Genomic DNA, 21,026 nt, shown 5'->3' with positions numbered 1-21,026 from the left:
TGGCCGGTGAGTGTATATATATATATATATATATATATATGCTAATATTTTGTTTTATTATTTTATTTTGTTTTATTTTATTTTACGTTTAATTGCATTTTATTTATTTTATTTTATGTTTAATTATTTTATTTTATTTTATTTTAAGATATGTCAGTGCAAATTGCTTTTAGTTAGAACGGCTCAAACATGCATTTTAGTCTGGAACCCCTTTTTTTTTTCTCTAGAGCTTCAATAAACAACACTTTTTCCCTGATTGTTATTTCATATGTCAGGCTTTACAGGGTTAAAGGGCCCCTGGAGTCTTTGAGGCCCCAAATAAAAGCTGAAGTTTCTGCAGAGGTGGCAAAAACGGCACAGTCAATTGAAAGTGTACGGCAGTCAGGAGAGATGCAGTGTTGCTTTTTTTTTTACCTTATTGAATGTGGATGAAATATGTGACATGAATGAGGGTCTTGGCAGAGATCTGCTTGCTAAACTACACATAAACTAACAAGCCCTTCCCTCTGTTAGGGAGAAATGAACACAAATGTGTTTTATAGAGTAAATCAGGACAAGCCGTATCCCAGGCCGAGCATCTGGCAGCGCTTCTCACCGTCTGGATTCTTACGATTATGTCTCACTTGTGGCTAAAATGATCTCCATTAGGACGCATTACATGTGATGGTTCGCACAGCCATGCTCAGGCCTGTGCCGCATCGGAAAATATCGATTGTTGGTAGAGAAAAACACTCTAAAAATACTTTAATACTTCATTTGACCTTGGTGTTATGCTATTTGAGAGCGCTAAAACAAAGAGGCTTTCACGATTAGCTGTTGTTAGTCTTGTAAGAACAACACCGAACGCTTCTGCTGAAGGAAAACAGTAACACAAGCTCCATTAGCATCGTCTCCAATAGCTGGAGCTGCTTTATAAACACAGTACATCCACGCTTTCATTGAGTGATGTATTCTGATTTTCATTCGTTATTTCTCAACTTTTAGTTTTTTGTTTGAGATCTAGAAGCGGATTTGTGGTCCATCTGAATTTTGCTTCCCTGTGGGTCCTTAAAAAAAGTCTGAAAAAGTCTAAAATCCAGTTAAATCAAATGTAAGTTTTAAAGGCCTGGTTTTACAGACAGGGTTAGATTAAGCCTTAGTTCAATCAGGACATTTAAGTCGCTTTTATAAACTTGCCTTAGAAAAAAACATTACTTGGTGCATCTTAAGACAAAACAATGGCACTGACATATTTTAAGATATGTCAATTTTTTTATATATATATCATGTATTATATATAATAAAATTATATTTTATAACAAAAAAATTAGTTCATGCATTTTTTATTTCAATTTATATTAGATTTAATTCATAATATTTTATTATAGTTTAGTTTATATATATATATATATATATATGCTAATATTTTATTTTTATTTTATTTTATTTTATTTTGTTTTATTTTATTTTATTATTTTATTTATTTTATTTTATTATTTTATTTTATTTTATTTGAAGATATGTCAGTGCAAATTGCTTTTAGTCAAAACGGCTCAAACATGCATTTTAGTCTGGAACTAGTCTTGTCTTTAATCTCTTAAATGATAAAACAAAAGTCTTTTGGGAATTCAGGACGGAAAAACTGGAATTGTGATACAGTCTAATGTGATTGTTAAACTTCAAAAGCAGATGATTTAATTAAATAAATGTTAGCGCTTCACGTTCAAAGTGAAAACGTCACATGCTCGCGGTTTCAGAGCATTCGCAAACAATGAATATGCGCATTTATTTCAAGCGATTGCTTATCTACTGTTGATGAATTATGACAATGTTTACTTTATGGTGTTTATATTATAATGTGTTGCAAGATGGTTGTCATATTTTATCTCCATTTTCTTGATGAGCAGCTGAACGCAATGCATAGGCTTTTCAAAATAAGAGTCCTGGTGTATTTCTTGCTTGTTTATAATTAAAAGTCCAAAATCCATTGACCTCAAATCCAGTGACCTCAAATATTTGGAAGGCATCCTAAGGTGTGTTTAGACCTTTATTTTGAAATAGTGATGAACATGAAAAATCATGAAAGAAGGGTAGAAACCTCAGTTTGTTTTCATGTCAAGAGTTCAAAAGATAGCATCCATTCAATTATTTAAAAAAAAAAGGTCTGAATTTTTGTTTTTTAAATCTAATGAAAAAAATGATAGATTCACCATTTGTGATGTGGCAGCGAGCTATAACGCACATACTTGTTATTTTTACGTGTTTCTTAGAGGTTGAATTCATATCAAAATCTGCCAAACTTCTCAAATTACTTCTAAATTGGATGTCTACTTCATAAATTGTATGAAAATTGTGGAAATAATGGTTCAGATCACTCAAAACACATATGAAAATGGAGGCGCCCTTATATGGGCAGTGATGGAGTCGGTGCCCTAGTGGAAGCGTTCGGTACTGCGCCCAAACACACTCTCACTGAAAGCTCATTTACTGAGATATCAACCTAAAATTTGAAACACAACTTGTTCAGATTTTTGGCTTTGATTTTTTTGCAGTTTTAGAGTCGCCCAGGTTTTGAAAATATATATTTTATATAAAATATGAATAATTAAATATTTTACATGGTACATTTTCATAAACTCAAACTTCCATAACTGTTTTTCTGTTTCACTTTCTTAATTTATTTCACTTCAATAAAAATCTGCCAAATGTCTTCTTTAAAACGAGACCAATCTTACATCCATATTCCAAAGCATTCTTGAATTACAACCATTTAAGTTCGAAATGTGCATTTTCATGTATATTCAAAAAAAGGGGGGTGACACTTAACAGGTTAAGCCTTTTAAGCGCAGCCTCAAGCCGGACACTCATTTGTCCTCCTTTTTGGAGTTGCGCTGAATCGGCCTAAAAAAAATCCCCGCTCTATAATCTATATTGGGACTCAGCAGCAAAGCATCTAATGCCGTGAGATCTCTGCTCAAACAAATGATTGGCTGAAAGCGGTGTCAAATAAATATCTGATATATCATTGGTTAAAAACGTAAACAAGTCTCCACGTGCTGGCTACGTCATATCATAACGTGGCATTCTAATCAATTTTACACAGATTAGACAAATGTCTCACGTGCTGAGAACGCTAGCCTACCTAACATACACACAAAATCATTCATGTTTAAGAATCACTCTGGACGATTCATGATCAGAGTCAGAGAGTGGCTACCTCTTGAAACACCACCACATTTGAGCTGGAAAACTTCTGCAGTCCCTAATTCGCCTTTGGCTAAGCCCCGCCCCCCTTAGTTACTGTTGCTACGTCCGACAAACAAACTTCATCTGGGCTCTGGTATCAACATGGCTTATGCTGTAACAGCTCTTCCTGCTGAAATTTTATCAAACTTTTATAAAGCAGCAAATAAAGTGTCCGATAGAAGTAGGCAAAAGCTGCTGCAATATACGTTTGAAGGCTATATTCACGACATACAGGTGAAACGCAAGGAACAACAAGGCATCCAAATAGAGGCAAAAGCATACCGGTCACAGTCAACAAATGACCCACCGCATATCCTACTAATGGAGACGGAGGCTGGGACTAACAATATCAAGGAGCAACACTGTTCATGCAAAGCTGGAGGTCTCTATTCACTTCTATAATCGTTATTGCAAAGCAAATGGACTACGCGAGTATAACGTTGTATTTATTAGCAGCGTGTGCTAGACGACACTTGTCAGGATTTGACTTCGGTTTGGGAAGGGAAAAAAACGGACACCCCTCCAACCTCTCTGGGAAACGCGTATCTGTGTTACAAATGCCCCAGGCACAACGTTTAACCATATTTTTGATAAAACTACGACGGTAATAGCCGGCCGAGACAAAAAATATGAGACGCCTGTGTTAAAGTCAATGGAGCGCTGTGAAAAAGTGTCGGACCTCTGTGGGAGCTCGTTCTTGGCTGCGCTGTGATTGGTCAATCTACATTCTAGGGTGTGGCTTAGCCAAAGGCGAATTGGCCAAAATGCTCTGTTCGACTTTTCTGAGATCATCTACTCTTCCCCGTGGATGACCTGTGACCTACTTTCTGTAAGATCTGAATTTTTGAGTTTGAATATTTGAGATTGAATTTTAGAAAACTGAATTTTAAGTTCCGAATTTCTTCATCTTGAAAACTTGAATCTGTATTTTTTTAAACTGAATATTTGCAGTATTTGAATTCAGAACAAAAAAACTAGCTGTTTAAAAATACATGTCTATAAAATTCAGCCATAAAAATATTTAAATTTGTTAAAGGTGCATTGCGCAACATTTCATGTTAAAAATACCCGTTTTTCTAACCCATACATGCTTCAACAATTGCCTGATGGGCTGAACGAGCCCTTCTCTGATCACTGCGATTGCCTCTATAATCCTGTACAGTAAAATAAATAAGAGGGATTCGGGACGTGAGACTGGGCGTGACGTCATGCGCGTTCACGCTCACCTGGCTATGGTTTGTGTATTCGCCGCCATTCTCCGTATTAGCGAAGACAACTCGAGCGACAAAACTTCAGTCAACTTTCGACAAAAGTAGAAGATGGATTCAAAGAGACCGGCTTGTAGTTCATAAATCCCAACGCAAACTCCACGCAAGACAAAGACAGTAAGGCAGTTTCGCTTGTCGCCAGAGGGGGGCATAATACTGCAAAAACTCAGAGAGGTGCGCAATGCACCTTTAAATTTCAAATGTTCAATATTCGTTTAAAAAAATCAAATTCAGAACTATTTAAACTACCACCTAAAATTCAATTTTGTTAGATTTCACTTGCAAAAAATTCAAATTCAAATCATTTTGTCATATTATTAGCTCCATAATTTAATCCGGAATGGACAAAAGTGCACGAATTTATAGCAAAAAGCAGTAGAGACGCTTTTCATGGATTTTGCACACTGTGTCGGCTTGGTGGCCATGATGACCCTAGAGGTGCTGTTGAGCGTGAACTTCTTGAAATGTGCATATTTATTTATTTTTCGCATTCATTATTTGTTTATTTATGTATTTCTGTTATTTCCAGAAGTCTAGAAATGTTATGTTTTCAGGCACTGTGCACTTCGCAAGACAGGTTCATCTCAGTGGTCAGTTTTTGAAACAGACATCACAATGTCTTCACTGTAAAAAAAATCCCGTTGTTTTTACGGAAAAAAACTGGCAGCTGTGGTTACCAGAACTTTACCGTCAAAGATACGGTATCAACGTTATTGGTTTTACAGACTTAAAGGGATAGTTCACTTTGAAATAAATTTTGGTATGTTTTAGCTTACCTCAAGGGCATCCAAGATGTAGGTGTCTTTGTTTCCGCAGTAGTTTCAATTTTGATATTTTTAGGTCAAACCGTTCTTGTCTGTCAGTCATATAATGCAGGTCTATGGTCACCACCTCAAAGAGCATGCACAGAGAAGTCCAAATTAAACATGATTTAATGACTCGTAAATGTAAGTACACATTGATAGCCTAAGACACGAAACGAGCGGTTTGTGTGAGAAAACGAACAGTAAATGTCCGACACGAATCAGAAGAACCAGAGGCTCTACGTAAGAACCACAGGGAAGAACGGACTGAACCTAACGGTTGTTGTGTTGCTGTTTCTCCTCCAGGCCACACGGGGCGCTTGCTGATGTCTTTATGCTTCTGCAGTATGAGCTTCCTCTTCATCCACATCGTCTATCAAATCACAATCCACAGTTTGCTGGCTAGAGAAAACATCGGTTCTGACTTCAACTGTAAGTTACACTTCCTTACTTTATCCGTCATCAAGGTTTCCATACGTTCATGCTCCATAATAAAGTGTCATCAACTGATCATGTTATGTCAGTGTTGATGACTGGAAAGTTGTGCTAGTAGAATTATTACTTTCTACTGGTATGGCAAAAGTTGTTGAATTAATTTTTTATTTTATTTTAAATAATTTTATTCAATTTAATTTGTATTTAATTTTTTTATTTTATTTAATTTTAGATTGTTGGCAGTACAATGATAAAATGACCATTATTTTGTATTATTATATTTTATTTTATGTATCTTTTATTTAATAAAAAAAAGTTGACTATTGATAAATTATTTTAACATATAATTAAATATATTTTATAATAAAAATACATTTTATTTAATATTTTATATATATATATTTTTTTTCAGTTTATTTTTTCATATATAATAAAATATATTTAATAATAAAATTAATGGTATTTATATATATATATATATATATATATATATAATAAAATATATTTTATAAATTTTTTTTTTTTTGAGTGACATTTTGACCTGGACATGTTTGTGAAATTCACTCTTATGGCATATGACTGTAAAACTTTTTTAGCTCATAGAGGTCCCAGACAATAAGCTTTATGGACGTGTGTGTGACTGAAACGGCTCTTCATGCCTCATGAACGGTTTAATAGCTTATCATATCAAGTTAGGAACAGTTTTGAGCAAGTTGGTCACACATCAGAAGAACAAACCCAACCCTCCTTAGTCTTTCACACTGGGAATAAAGACCTCTTCTTCATTGTTGAAAGGAGGACAGAGCCGTGCTCAGGGGTCACTGACCTCTGACCTTCATCGCTCCACTGACCTCCTTCTGCTGACCACGCTTATTTTATCATTTTACTGCCAGGCGTGAATTATGGACCGGTCGAATTAAGATGAACTGACAATATTTTTCTCTGACAGCCGGCAAAGGGGGACATTAGATCGAGATATAGACATTTATAACCTCCAAACCAGCTAAAAATGACCATTTATCAAGGTTCAAGGTTCTGGCTTAAGTGTGATACATAAATATTGTATGCAGAAAAACATATGCCAATAATGAACCTTGAAAGAAATACCAAATTATGAATATACACTGTGTATCCCGCATGAACAGGGTTTCTCAGGCCCAGTTTTTAATGCAATACTGGAAAAGTTGTGTGTGTGTGTGTGTCAAATCATGAAGATATGTTTCGTCTATCTCGCCGCAAGCTTGACTTTAAATAACCGTGAGAGAGGATTATGGGAAATGTGCCACTTAGATTTGTCTTTACCCTCCAATTGTTCCCGTCTGAACAATGAAGACATTACTCACGTCCCACAGAGACTGAAGACTATTTACTGGTTCTGGGAATGACAAAGCGCTTCACCTTTCCTTTATAACCCTTTTCAGAGCGGATGAGTCGACATTTTGTTTTATTTAGACACTTTCTTTTTAGTTCTGTCCTGACAACTTAATACAGTATGTCTGGGTGTCCATCATAATATTGTAAACTCATAATCATATTTTTAATCATATTCATATTTCAGCTTTTTAGTTCTGTCCTGAAATTTGAACTTAATACAGTATGTCTGGGTGTCCATCATAATATAGTAAACTCATAATCATATTTTTAATCATATTCATATTTCAGCTTTTTAGTTCTGTCCTGAAATTTGAACTTAATAAAGTATGTCTGGGTGTCCATCATAATATTGTAAACTCATAATCATATTTTTAATCATATTCATATTTCAGCTTTTTATTTCTGTCCTGAAATTTGAACTTAATAAAGTATGTCTGGGTGTCCATCATAATATAGTAAACTCATAATCATATCAGTTAGATTTATTACAGTGTCACATTTAAGTCAACTTTGTGTCTAACTATCTCCTACATGTGATTATCATTAGTCATATTAATAATGGTGTTTAGAATGAATGGTTGAATTTTGACCGTGACGTTTGAAAGGTTTCGATCCTCCTTAATGACATCCATTTGTCTTGTAGAAATTGGGGATGTGTTTTGTTTTTCCTTTTGCTTTCTGAAAATAGATCCTCTTAACATTCGCGTTCTTCCCAGTGGGTTTGTTGTCGACGTTATATTGGTGTGATATTGAGTCCCGTCTGTAACTGTACTTCAGTCTCTAAGGCTGTTCAATACCTAATGACTCTCCTAATCTGCTAAGAAACACAGTCGGACGTATTGATTTGTGATTACTGTAAATAATACAGACACATCTAAGTTGAGCTGACTTTACGGATGTCAGACACAAGTGCTTATGTCAGTTGATGTGCACTGTCCCTTTTAAAATCAAATCAAATACACATAAAGCAATAGGCTCTATGGTGATTTTACCATGTTAAGAGGTGTTGTTAGGCAAGACATAAAGTGCTAAAACCCCCTTTACCATAGTAAAGTCTACAGCTTAAGTGTGCACAGCAACTTAAAATATACCAATGTTAAATAAATGTATTAATTATATCAATATGACTATCAGTTAAAGGCAGGGTATACGGCAGTTTGTTTCTAAAACACTTTTCCCCAAATTTGTTTAAACTGTCTTTATATACCAATACATATCTAAAATGTAAGTACTCTGAAAAGGAGAGTATAAAAATCGAGTGTCTGTAGTCCTCTCAGGGCTGCAATAAACACATTCGGGATGAATGAAATGATTGGCTGGGCGACTGTCACTCTCCCTCGCTACCATGGCAACCACCCCTGCTGCTACAGGAGCCGCCCACATTGGCGCGCCCGGTTGACTCGCTCATTTCGAAAGAGGAGAGGCACGAATCGGCCGGAAGCTAGGAAGTCTCACAATAGAGAGCCTAAGCCCCTCTCCTTCCGGTCGACCACCATGGGACCTTATTTCGGAAAAATATTGTATGGTAGTCAATGGCGAGAGACAACAAATATTTTGATCTCGTTTGAATTGTGCCCTGAATTACACATATGATGTTTGTCAATTTAAAAGATACATTTTAAAGTCAAGAAAGTCGCAGTTTGATGTGAAACTGTTGAGGTATAAGACTGTGAAAATACGTAATTACAAAGACTACAAACCCAAAAGGCGCACATTTTCTCTCAATGAGTGAAGCTAACTTTACTGAAGCTAACTTTACTGAAGCTAACTTTACTGATGCTAACTTTACTGAAGCTAACTTTACTGAAGCTAACGTCTGTCATTGTTTCTATAGTCTTACGTTATAATCGTAACGTTACGCCGTCACGCCTGAGTGTTTTGTACCAGACTGCACACACACGAGCAGCGGATCTCGCTCGTTGTTTCGCTTCCCGGGAGATGTAGTTCATTGAGCGATTTTCACATAAAACTAAATGTTACTCTTCTGTTTCATGACAAACTGCGACTTTCTTGACTTTCATAATTATCTTTTAAATTGACAAACATCATATGTGTAATTCAGGGAGGAGTTTCTCTGTTGGATACTTTCAAAATCCAGCAGTTTTCTGCTAGTTTCTCAAACTTACCTACCCTGCCTTTAATGTGATCTTTTGATATATATTTTTAAATTATTGTTTAGTTTTTTATTTTAAAGTTATTTTAATTGGTTATTTAACTTTTAATTGTTTATTTTAAGTCTTTTAATTTGGTTTAATTAAATAAAAGGTTGATATATGTGTTAAATAAATGTATTAATTATATCAATATGACAATATTGGTGTCAGTTAATATTTGGATTTATATGTATATGTATGTATAATTTAATTTAACAAAAATCTTTAATTATTCTTATTTTTATTTTTTGAATTTGGTTGAATAAAAAAATGGTTGGTATATTGTTAAATAAATATACCAATATAGTCATATTGATCAAATTAATACAAGTACATTTTTATGTATTTATGTTTGTTTTTATAAATCTTTCTAGAATTATTTTATTTATTATTATTATTATTATTTTGGTTGAATTAAAAAATGGTTGATATATTTTTAAAAAATGCATTAATTGTATCAATAGGACTATATTGGTATCAGTTGATGTTTTTATGTATTTATTTATTTATACATTTTTGTTTTTATTTTTTAATTAACTTAGAAATCAGCTAAATAAGTTCAAGAGGAAAGAGCAAAGAGTAATTGAAGTTAGAAGAGCGGTTCTCTTTAAATATAGTGTCTTGCTCTTTTTAAAGGTCTCGTGTCGTCTCGTCACATTAAAGCAACACTAAGTAAGATTTTTTACCTGAAAATAATGTTTCCAAAATGGTTTCAGTGGTTCATTAAGTCGTAACAGGGTGAAAGGCACTTCTGGATTCGCTTTGCGGTCCTATATCTGCTATAACCACGCTATGTAAAATTGCCAGATCGGGTCGCGTTTCTGTAGTTCTAATGAGAACTGTAGTTTCAAATTTGTATGCTTTACGTCAAGCGTTACACTAGTCATTATTTCGTTTTTCTTCGTTTCTGATGTCGCAATACATCATACTTTCATGCAATCATGCAACATACTCTACCTTGTCTGTGGACATCGTTCATTCCAAAGCCGGTGCTGATAAACAGAATTTACAAAGTATTTACAACAGCGGTAATGGACAATTCCGCTTCCAACCTGTAGGGCGACCGCAGAGGAAAAGCTACTTGGTGTTGCTTTAATCATCATAGACTCATTAACTCCCTCTTCCTCAAAGTAGTGCAGAGATGACCTTCAGTGACCCTGTCGCTTGATAAGGAAATTCACCCTTGCTCTTGTCATTGTTTAATGACAGCCCTCGGCGCTGGTGGTTATCGCTTAATCTTTCTGTGCTTTCAAAGTCAGTGTGCTGGAAAACTCTATACAATGGCTAGTAAAGCTTTATCTTTTCTATTTCCCAGGTTCGGTGTGGGAGAAGTCAATACGACAGATTGGTTTCGAGAGGTGAGTCCAAAGCGCTTGTTTTAATTGCCGGCCTATAAATTGCCTGAGAAACATTTTATGAATGTTTCATTTCATGCCTGTTTATCAAACTCTCACATTGCTGAAAGGTTTTTAATTGAAAATGTTTTTACTGCCTGAAGTGGAATCTTTTGGCCTGTCTTTTACAACTACTTTTTTTATAGCAGACACTAAACCTACAACAAGCACTACAAAAACATCCCAGATTATCGATTCAGTTTTTATTGAACGCTTTGAGGGGAAACGAGAAGGTATTGTGGATGGTACAGTCATTTTGTGTCATTGGCTATATTGGGAATGGTATATATAATATACAGTACATAGTTTATTTTTAAAAATGATATGTAAAAACAATGCAATGATGCACATTATAAGCAGTCAAATGCTACAGTGTCACATGAACTCTTTATGTTGCTTATCATATTAATCAAAATGTAGTGCTATACAGTATATTAACTTTTAACAAGTGTCTGGTTCATACTTCCTTCTGGTTCATTTTTCACACTGAGGGAATTGATGGTAAATTATGATACTTTCATTTAAATTAAAGCTACACTGCTGTTTGAAAGTTTGGGGTCGTTTGGATTTTTTAAAAATGTATTTGAAATAAGATGTTCACCAGGGCTGCATTTATTTGATCAAAAATACAGAAAAAAAACAGTTAAATTTTATATTATAATAACTTAATATTATTAAGATTTAAAATAATGGTTTTCTATTTGAATGTATTTTAAAATGTAATTTATTTCTGTGATCAAAGCTGAATTTTCAGCATCATTACTCCAGTTTTCAGTGTCACATGATCCTTTGGAAATCAGTATAATATGATGATTTATTATTAATGTAGTAAACAGTTGTGCTGCGCTTTTTGTTTTTATTACCTGTAATACTGTTTTTAAGATTCATTGATAAATTAAAAATTAAAAAGAACAACATGTATTCAAAATTGACATTTTTGTAACAAATATTCTACACTACTGTTCAAAATGTAGTTTTTGTTTTAAAGAAATTAATACGTTTATTCAGCAAGGATGCATTAAATTGATAAAAAGTGACATTAAATATTTAAATTGTGCTGTTAGATGAATAAATGCTGTTCTTTTTAACTTTTTATTCATCAATGAATCCTGAATAAAGTATCACAGGTTATATATTAAAAAAAAACCTTTAATTTCCAACATTAATAATAATTCAGATAATAATTTCTGAAGGATCATGTGACACTGAAGACTGGAGTAATGATGCTGGAAATTCAGCTTTGATCACAGGAATAAATTACAGTTCACAATATATTCACATAGAAAACAGTTATTTTAAATTGTAATCATATTTCACTGTTTTACTGTATTTTTAATCAAATAAATGAAGCCTTGGTGAGCATAAAAGACTATTTTTTCTAACTTTTTACCGGTAGTGTAAGTCAAAATAATAACTGACCCATTTAAAGATGAACATTTTGAGAAGTTCAGCCTAAAGCAACTGGTTTTCTGGTACGATACTGTGAGGATATCACTTGTTATCACTTGTTTGTAGAATCCCTTAAAAGCGTGTAATAAGCTTGCAGGGATGAGTTTTTAAGTGTTTTTAAGTACTTCAGCAAACAGAGACAGATAACATTACTCTCCACTTACACTGCGGCCAGATGTCTGCCGTCCACCAGCCGGTTTCCATGAGGAACGCTAAACACAATTAAACCTGAACCCACTGTTGACAGCCCGATTCCTCAAAGCCTACTCTGATGTTTGTGTGCTCTGGCCTGATGTTTGTGTGCTCTGGCCTGATGTTTGTGTGCACTGGCCTGATGTTTGTGTGCTCTGGCCTGACTGTGATTCTATTAAGTGTGGTTTTCTGAGTGCGGGAATCTCGACCTGCACCTTTTTCCAAGCAGCGCTGGTCGGATGGCTCGATTCTTCATAAGTGGCCGGAAGTTCAGCTGTAAACTGTTTATACTCCTAAGTGACCTGTTAGTTGAGCGAAGGCATTTATCTGTGACATAACGGCCCGTGATGTCAATCACATGAGCGCAATGCATGGAGTTGATGCAGGAATAAGTTGTGAAGTGGATGTTTGGGGTCTGAAATTCATTGTTACAAGCAAACATTTTGGTGAAAGAGGCAGAGATTTCTTAATCCTTGTATTATGTTGCGGGTCATTTTGACCCGAAACACAAAATCGAGTTTCCGGAAATACTGGATAACCGAGGATATATATTGATATATATTTAATTTTGTGACTGTTTTTCATTTAGAGTTATGAACATGCCTGCAAAGTTTTGACACCCTGAGGTGTTGTGGAAGGCGTGTACAAAATTTCGATGTTTTCGAGTCATTTTGACCCGCAATTTCGTGGTTAAAATTTTTAACTACCCTCTGGGAGTATTTAAATGTACATTTATGCATGTGGCAGACACTTCTATCCAAAGAAATGTACACTGTGTTGAAGGAAGGTGTACATTTTTATCAGTTTAAGAATGTTAATACCGCTGGGAATCAAACACATGGTTTGAGCTTCAGGAAAACACACAAAAGTAATACAAAAACATTTCAAATAAAATAAAAATCAGTTACACTTCATTGCAAGGTGACATGGTAGTCTTGTACTTACTCAAATAAGCACTGAGTATTAGTAATGTACTGACTATAGAGTTACGGTTAGGGTTTGGTTTAGGGTTAGTTACTTGTAATTACTGTTATTACCACAGTAAGTACATGTACTTAAGTACTGTTATTATCACAGTAAGTACATGTACTTAAGTACTGTTATTATCACAGTAAGTACATAACGTGTAACTACCGGTATGTCACCTTAAATTAAAGTGTTACCAAAAATTGTTACCATTTTAAATGAAAAAAATTGAAGTTTTAAGTTACAATACTGTTATTTTTTTTCAAACAAATGGTTAAAAATAGCTGTTAAATACAGTTTTAAAAATAAATCGTTCATATGTGTGAGAAGTATTAATATTAAAGGTTCACCGTTTAAACCAGATTTTTCATAATGTGTTTTTTGTGTGTCAAATGCGCCATTTGTCCAAAATATACAGCTCTAAGATAATACAAATCATACAGTTAGTTTAGGCAGAAACAAAGAGCTCATTAAAGAATTGATCACAAGTTTGGAATGAAAGAAAAATTTACTTTAGACAAAAAAACAAAAAACATGCTAGTAGTGCTAAAATTAAATCTAGGCTTTTCATTTTTTTGTAAATTGAATGTTTGAATCCCAATGAGTTTTGTTTTTTAATTGATACACTGGTAAGGTTGGTGCAAATCCTGTAAATAAGCTTTTTACTCAAACCTATTTTTCCTCCTGGACTGTATCAAACACATCTTGTGATGTCTAGTTTTAAGTCATGCATCTCTGTTGTATTTCTAGATGCATGCATAATAAATGCTTTAGTGCACCTGGAGCAACATTTAGTGTTCTTTCTAACTGGAAGAGGCTATATATTGTATAAGCACATCAATCATTCCATACATCTGAGGTTATTGTATTCACCATATGTTTCCCTTTAGGGCTTAATAATGGCATGATTGTCTGAATGACGGTGAAACTGATTCGAACCTGTTCAGACTGAATCAACCTGACACAGACTAGGCACTTTGAGAAAGACTTAATTTCACTGTTGTGTGAGTTTCAGAAGAACCCAGTATGTGTTTTATGAGAAATATTTATACTCTTTTAATATGGTGCGAGGCAGATTTTATTGAACTGGGTGGGGAAGCATATAAACGGCGTATTTTAGCACACAACAGATGTGTAAGAAGCTCAAACTGGAAAATGTTTGGAAAAACGGCATTCTCACAAATGTTTTCCGCCTCTCACAGATGGCGTGTGGTTTAATAGGAATTCTGGCGACGGTAGTTTGTTTGTTATAGTCACGATTACCTGTAACAGATTCATGTGAATGCTGGAACATTCGTTAAAGAAAGATGCATGTTGAACAATAATCAATATACATTAAAAGAAGGCTTTACAGTGTCCTTGTTACATACTGTATGTTACATCTACTTACCATAGTAATAACAGTAAATTATGCATAATTACGTGCAACTAAACCTCAACCAAATCCTAAATCTAACCTAACCCTATAGTTAGTGCATGTGGTAGCTTAATATTACTCCGTATTTAAAGATATAATTACACTGTAACAATGACACCTTAAAATAAAGTGTAACCGAAGGCTCTGTGACTGTACTGTGTGTTAATCTGTTCTCTCTCTCTCTGTGTGTGTGTGTGTGTGTGTTTGTAGTGTTATTGGTGCAGATGCAGGCAATGGGATCCGAGTTTTCCTCCCAGATATCGGGATGTTCATGGCGAGCCTGTCCGTGTGGCTGCTGTGCCGGAAACTGGTTCACACGCGTCCGAGTGTGGACATGGCCCAGGACAACCACGACTTCGAGCCCGAGGAGAAGGTGTGTCAGAGGACTCAAACACACTCCTGCTTCCACACACACACCGAGAACATGTGCTCTCCAGACACCAGTTTAGCTGTCACCTCTGCTGATGGGTTTACTGGGCTGCAGTCTGACGCATAACAAACACAATGATCATGGAACTTACTTTCCTTCCCAGCACTGATGGATAGGCCTGCGTTCACGCACACACATGCACTTTATATAAACAAGTATCATATAATTAGGGTGTTGTTATTTTTATATATTCTATTATATTATATTATATTATAATGATATATATATATATTATATTTTATATATATTTATATATTCTATTAATAATAATAATAATAATAATTTGTCTGTTTTATCAATTTATCAAACTCAACTCTATCTGCTGAGCTACTTTAACTTAATAATACTGTATTATTAATGTTACTTAAAGGGATACTCTACTGGATTTTCATATTAAACTATGTTATTCCCTTAACTAAGACGAGTTGATGCATACCTCTCTCGTCTCAGTGCGTTCACTACCTCGCTGTCTTGCGGCGAAACTTTGTTAGATCTTATCTCAGCCCTGTTCATTCAATACGTGCCAAGAAGAGAAGCGACCAAACACCTCCACGTTTTCCCTATTTATTACTAGAGTAGTGTAACTCGACCTAGGACGGTGACACAAAATAAAACGTTGCGCTTTTCTAAGCGTGTAAAATGGATAACTATATTGTATGGCAGAATACCATAGCAAGTGCTTGGGAGCACTTCGACTCGGCGCAGTAATATCATCTCTCGTGAAAAATCCTCTCCCCCCGCTCCCTCTCCTCCTCCCTCTCATTTCACGAGAGATGATATTACTGCGCCGAGTCGAAGTGCTCCCAAGCACTTGCTATGGTATTCTGCCATACAATATAGTTATCCATTTTACACGCTTAGAAAAGCGCAACGTTTTATTTTGTGTCACCGTCCTAGGTCGAGTTACACTACTCGTGTCACTGTATTTAAATAGGGAAAACGTGGAGGTGTTTGGTCGCTTCTCTGCTTGGCCCGTATTGAATGAACAGGGCTGAGATAAGATCTAACAAAGTTTCGCCGCAAGACAGCGAGGTAGTGAACGCACTGAGACGAGAGAGGTATGTATCAATTCGTCTTAGTTAAGGGAATAACATAGTTTAATATGAAAAACCAGTAGAGTATCCCTTTAAAGGGTTAGTTCACCCAAAAAATGAAAATTCTGTCATTAATTTCTCACTCTCATGTCGTTCCAAACCCGTAAGACTGCCGTTCATCTTCGAAACACAAATGAAGATATTTTTTATTAAATTTGACCGCTTTCTGTTCCTCAATTGACAGTCTAAGCAACTACCACTTCAGAAAATGTTGACCGCTCAATTCATACGGATTAGTTTTACGATCTCTTTATGAACTATTTGAGGCGTTAAAGTGGTAGATGCGTAGCTGTCAATGGAGCGACAGAAATCTCCCAGATTTCATCAGAAAGATTCATATGTGTTTGGAAGATGAAACCCCGCTGGAGTGTAAGACACACAAATCATGTGACAAACCCGAGTTCAAATCCGCATTCTGAACTCATTCTTTTCCCTTTTCCCATCGCATGTTTGTTAGGAGACGTGTTTATTTTAAAATAAAAATTATGAAAATATTTGAAAAGTAGAAATAATGTGTTTTAAGATTATATAATAGTGGGAATACGGTGTTTAACGGGTAGTGTTTGGAGTAGGTGTAGGGTCCATACCTTCATTCTTCTCACATAATAAAATATTTTCAACTCAAAAACAGTCAATCAGCAGGATAATGTACAGTTCACCATTCATTATCTAAAAAAAAGAATATGTTTATTCTGCAACAGTGACTGTACATGATCCCTTACATGATTATGATTGGATGAATGAAAGTTTGCATGCCGTGCCAACCAGCAGCAGAAGTCTTGTTAAAGAACTTTATGTGTGAAATCCCATAATCAAATTTTTTTTGATCCCATCCCAGTAAAAGCTTTCCAAATTTTTGTTTTCCCAGAGAAAATCTTACAAAACTCACTGTTTTATGAGAACAGGTTTATGTGATAGGACGAGGAAAGGCAAGTTGTTAGAATAGACTCGTAAAGCAGATCATAAGTATATTCTAGATCAGTGGTTCCCAAACTTTTTATAGTGGCTCTGAGGCATTCAACATCCTTCTGCTTACCCCCTCTCTCCATCCCTCCCTTCATCCACCTATCCATTTATCTCTCCCTTCATCCACCTATCCATTCATCCATCCACCTATCCATTCATCCATCCATCCATCCATCTATTTGTCCATCCATCCATTCATCCATCCATCTATCCATTCATCATCCATCCACCTATCCATTCATCATCCATCCACCTATCCATTCATCATCCATCCACCTATCCATCCATCCATCCACCTATCCATTCATCATCCATCCACCTATACATTCATCATCCATCCACCTATCCATTCATCATCCATCCACCTATCTATTCATCCACCTATCCATCCATCCATTCATCCACCTATCCATTTATCTCTCCCTTCATCCACCTATCCATTCATCCACCCATCCATCCATCTATTTGTCCATCCATCCATTCATCCATCCATCTATCCATTCATCATCCATCCACCTATCCATTCATCATCCATCCACCTATCCATTCATCATCCATCCACCTATCCATCCATCCATCCACCTATCCATTCATCATCCATCCACCTATACATTCATCATCCATCCACCTATACATTCATCATCCATCCACCTATACATTCATCATCCATCCACCTATCCATCCATCCATCCACCTATCCATTCATCATCCATCCACCTATACATTCATCATCCATCCACCTTATCCATTCATCATCCATCCACCTATCTATTCATCCACCTATCCATCCATCCATTCATCCACCTATCCATCCATTCATCCATCCATCCATCCATCCACCAATCCAATCATCCATCCACCTATCCATCCATCATCCATCCACCTATCCATTCATCCACCTATCCAATCATCATCCATCCACCTATCCATCCATCCATTCATCCACCTATCCATCCATCCATCCATCCATCCATCCGTCATCCATCCACCTATCCATCCATCATCCATCCACCTATCCATTCATACACCTATCCAATCATCCATCCATCCATCCATCCATCCATCCATCCATTATCCATCCACCTATCCATTCATCCATCCATCATCCATCCATCCACCTATCCATTCATCCACCTATCTATCTATCTATCCATCCATCCATCATCCATCCATCATCCATCCACCTATCCATCCATCCATCCATCATCCATTCATCCATCCATCCATCCATCCATCATCCATCCACCTATCCATTCATCCATCCATCTATTCATCCATCATCTATCCACCTATCCATTCATCCATCCATCTTTTCATCCATCATCTATCCACCTATCCATCCATCCATCATCCATCCACCTATCCATTCATCCACCTATCTATCCATCCATCATCCATCCATCCATCCATCCATCATCCATCCACCTATCCATTCATCCACCTATCTATCCATCCATCCATCAATCCATCTATCCTGCATTTTGTTTTAAGGATGATGAGCTGTAATACTAGGAGACATAAATAAAGTGAGAAACTTAAGACTAGAGGTTTAAAGAATTGCTTCATGCTGTAGCTAAACGTTTACGGGTGTTTAGCAGTATGTGCTACTGTGAGCAGGAAGATGTTTCCTGTGCTGAAGGCCATACATATGGAGCCATTAAAGCTAGATGGGCCTTATTGTTTATTTGTGAATCTGTGTGTGAGATCAGAGTTAATCTAAACCAGATTCAACAGCACTTAAACAGAGAAATGTTCTCGAAATGGACTACTATGCCACGTACTGCATACCGTTTAGTACTAATATTATATCTAGTATTTCAGACCGTATATATCATGCAATGATAAACATTTAAAAAAATAATGTTTGTTGTTCTATGTTTGCACTGTCAATTGTTTGTTCATCCAGATTTGGCTTCGGAAAAAAGGCAGCTGGTGGTGCAAACAATATTCACTCAGAAATGATTAGTACATTTCTCAATTAAGTCCAAACTGCTTGCTTGGCTTGTATAATGCAGATTTGGACAAATGTTGTTGTTCATATGTGTTTTTCATTTAAACAATAAATGTGCATGAGTCTTGTTTTCTCTGATCAGACGCAGGAGGAGATTGACGAAAAGGTGGAAAATGACGACGATGATGATGATGAAGATGATGAAATGGTGTTTGATGAGGACTTTGATGCAGAGGATGAGGCAGAGGAAGAGGAGCGTGACGGAGAAGGTGTGGATGAGGAAGAGGAGGAGGAGGAGGAGGAAGAGGTGCAGGAGAGCACAAAGATGAAGATTCTGCGCAGAGTGGCAGGACTGGCAAATAAACTCAAAGAGATCATCGGTAACCTCATCACGACCGCTGGACAAGTGGTGGTCACCATTCTCCTGGGATTAACAGGTGTGGATAGGTCAAATTTTAACGTGAACTACCTTTCAAAAGTTCAAAGCTGAATCTTCAGCATCATTACTCCAATATTTAGTGTCACATGATCCTTCAGAAATTAGAGATGCACCGAGTACAATTTTTTAGGCCGATTTCCGATTCCGATTTCCGATTTCCATTGAGTTTGACCTGCCGATTCCGATTTTATTTTTTATAACCAGTTTTTTTTTTTTTAAACACAAATATTTATTTTCTATATATTTTTTTATTTATAAAACACCATATACTTTTACCCAAACTGAATAATATAAACAAGTTTAAATGGGTACATTTTCTATAAAATATTTTCTATAAAGAGTTTTCATTTTAATTTCTGACATAGCCTACTCCAGTTCTTGTTAATACACACTAGACATGCAAATTCTGTGCTTTCACTTTAATTGAGCGTGAGCAGCGCAGCAAAAATAGACTCGGCACCGAAACCGCTTCACTTCTACTCATGCGACGCTCCTGCTCCCGCTGTTAATGCACTCGTTGATTAACATGCACGCCGGAAAAAATGTGCACCGCTCACGCTTGCGGTGTGAAACGGCCGTAATTCACAAGGTTTCCTACATGTGCGTTCCGTGCGCACGTGTGATGCTGCGCGATGTTAATCATGCGGCGCCCGAGTGCATTTGACCGGCATAAAATCGGCATAAGTCAGACTGGCCGGCCGGTCGCCGATCATGGCCGATCACGTGAAAATCGGCCAATTCCGGTCACCAGCCGATCAATCAGAAATCATTCTAATATGCTGATTTGCTGCTCAAGAATCATTCTTAAAGGAGAACTCCGGCGCAAAATGAACCTTTGGTCTAATAAAACATTGGTACCTAGTCAACCGTTCTCTGAGATTTGTTTTCATGATAATCGAATGTAAAGAGTTTTATCTCTAAAAACTGTTTAGCGTATAACGTTAGTAATGGGGGCATTTAATAAGTAAAAAGAAATCGCTAGTTTATACCACTAACAAGACTCAAAATAGCCCCACACGAACACAGTAACATAATGAGGCTCCCTACATGCAAAACGAAGCATTGAGAACTTTGTAAGTGTACAGACCGTTTAATAAGAAGATACTTTATAAAGACAGTCCACTTCGAGTATACAGACAGGAGCCATCTTTGGAAAACAGTCTCGACTAATCAAACCACGAACGCCATTCATACAGTTCAGAAGTTCACTGAACTTCATACAGTTCAGCTCACTTAGCACGTCGTTCGTGGTTTGATTAGTCGAGACTGTTTTCCAAAGATGGCTCCTGTCTGTATACACGAAGTGGACTGTCTTCATAAAATATCTTCTTATTAAACGGTCTGTACACTTACAAAGTTCTCAATGCTTCGTTTTGCATGCAGGGAGCCTCATTATGTTACTGTGTTAGTGTTGGGCTATTTTGAGTCTTGTTAGTGGTATAAACTAGCGATTTCTTTTTACTTATTAAA

At 36.1% G+C, this 21,026-nt stretch overlaps 1 protein-coding gene across 4 annotated transcripts in view; it reads left to right on the top strand.

The window, feature by feature from the left end:
* LOC130105607 (piezo-type mechanosensitive ion channel component 2) overlaps positions 1-21,026 on the top strand; it is a 144,666-nt gene that overhangs the window by 26,145 nt on the left and 97,495 nt on the right. For all 4 annotated transcript variants that reach the window (XM_056271671.1, XM_056271672.1, XM_056271669.1 and 1 more), the window contains exons 3-6: positions 5,603-5,728; positions 10,574-10,616; positions 14,887-15,049; positions 19,260-19,554. In XM_056271671.1, coding sequence (XP_056127646.1) covers positions 5,603-5,728; positions 10,574-10,616; positions 14,887-15,049; positions 19,260-19,554 — 627 coding nt within the window. The remainder of the gene's footprint in view (positions 1-5,602; positions 5,729-10,573; positions 10,617-14,886; positions 15,050-19,259; positions 19,555-21,026) is intronic.

The sequence above is a fragment of the Rhinichthys klamathensis genome, unplaced genomic scaffold (genome assembly GCF_029890125.1).
Source record: "Rhinichthys klamathensis goyatoka isolate OS25496 unplaced genomic scaffold, OSU_Roscu_1.1 h1tg000323l_1, whole genome shotgun sequence".
Lineage (NCBI taxonomy): Eukaryota > Metazoa > Chordata > Actinopteri > Cypriniformes > Leuciscidae > Rhinichthys > Rhinichthys klamathensis.
The sequence above is the reverse complement of the archived record's forward strand: the minus strand, read 5'-3'. Positions and strand labels throughout refer to the sequence as shown.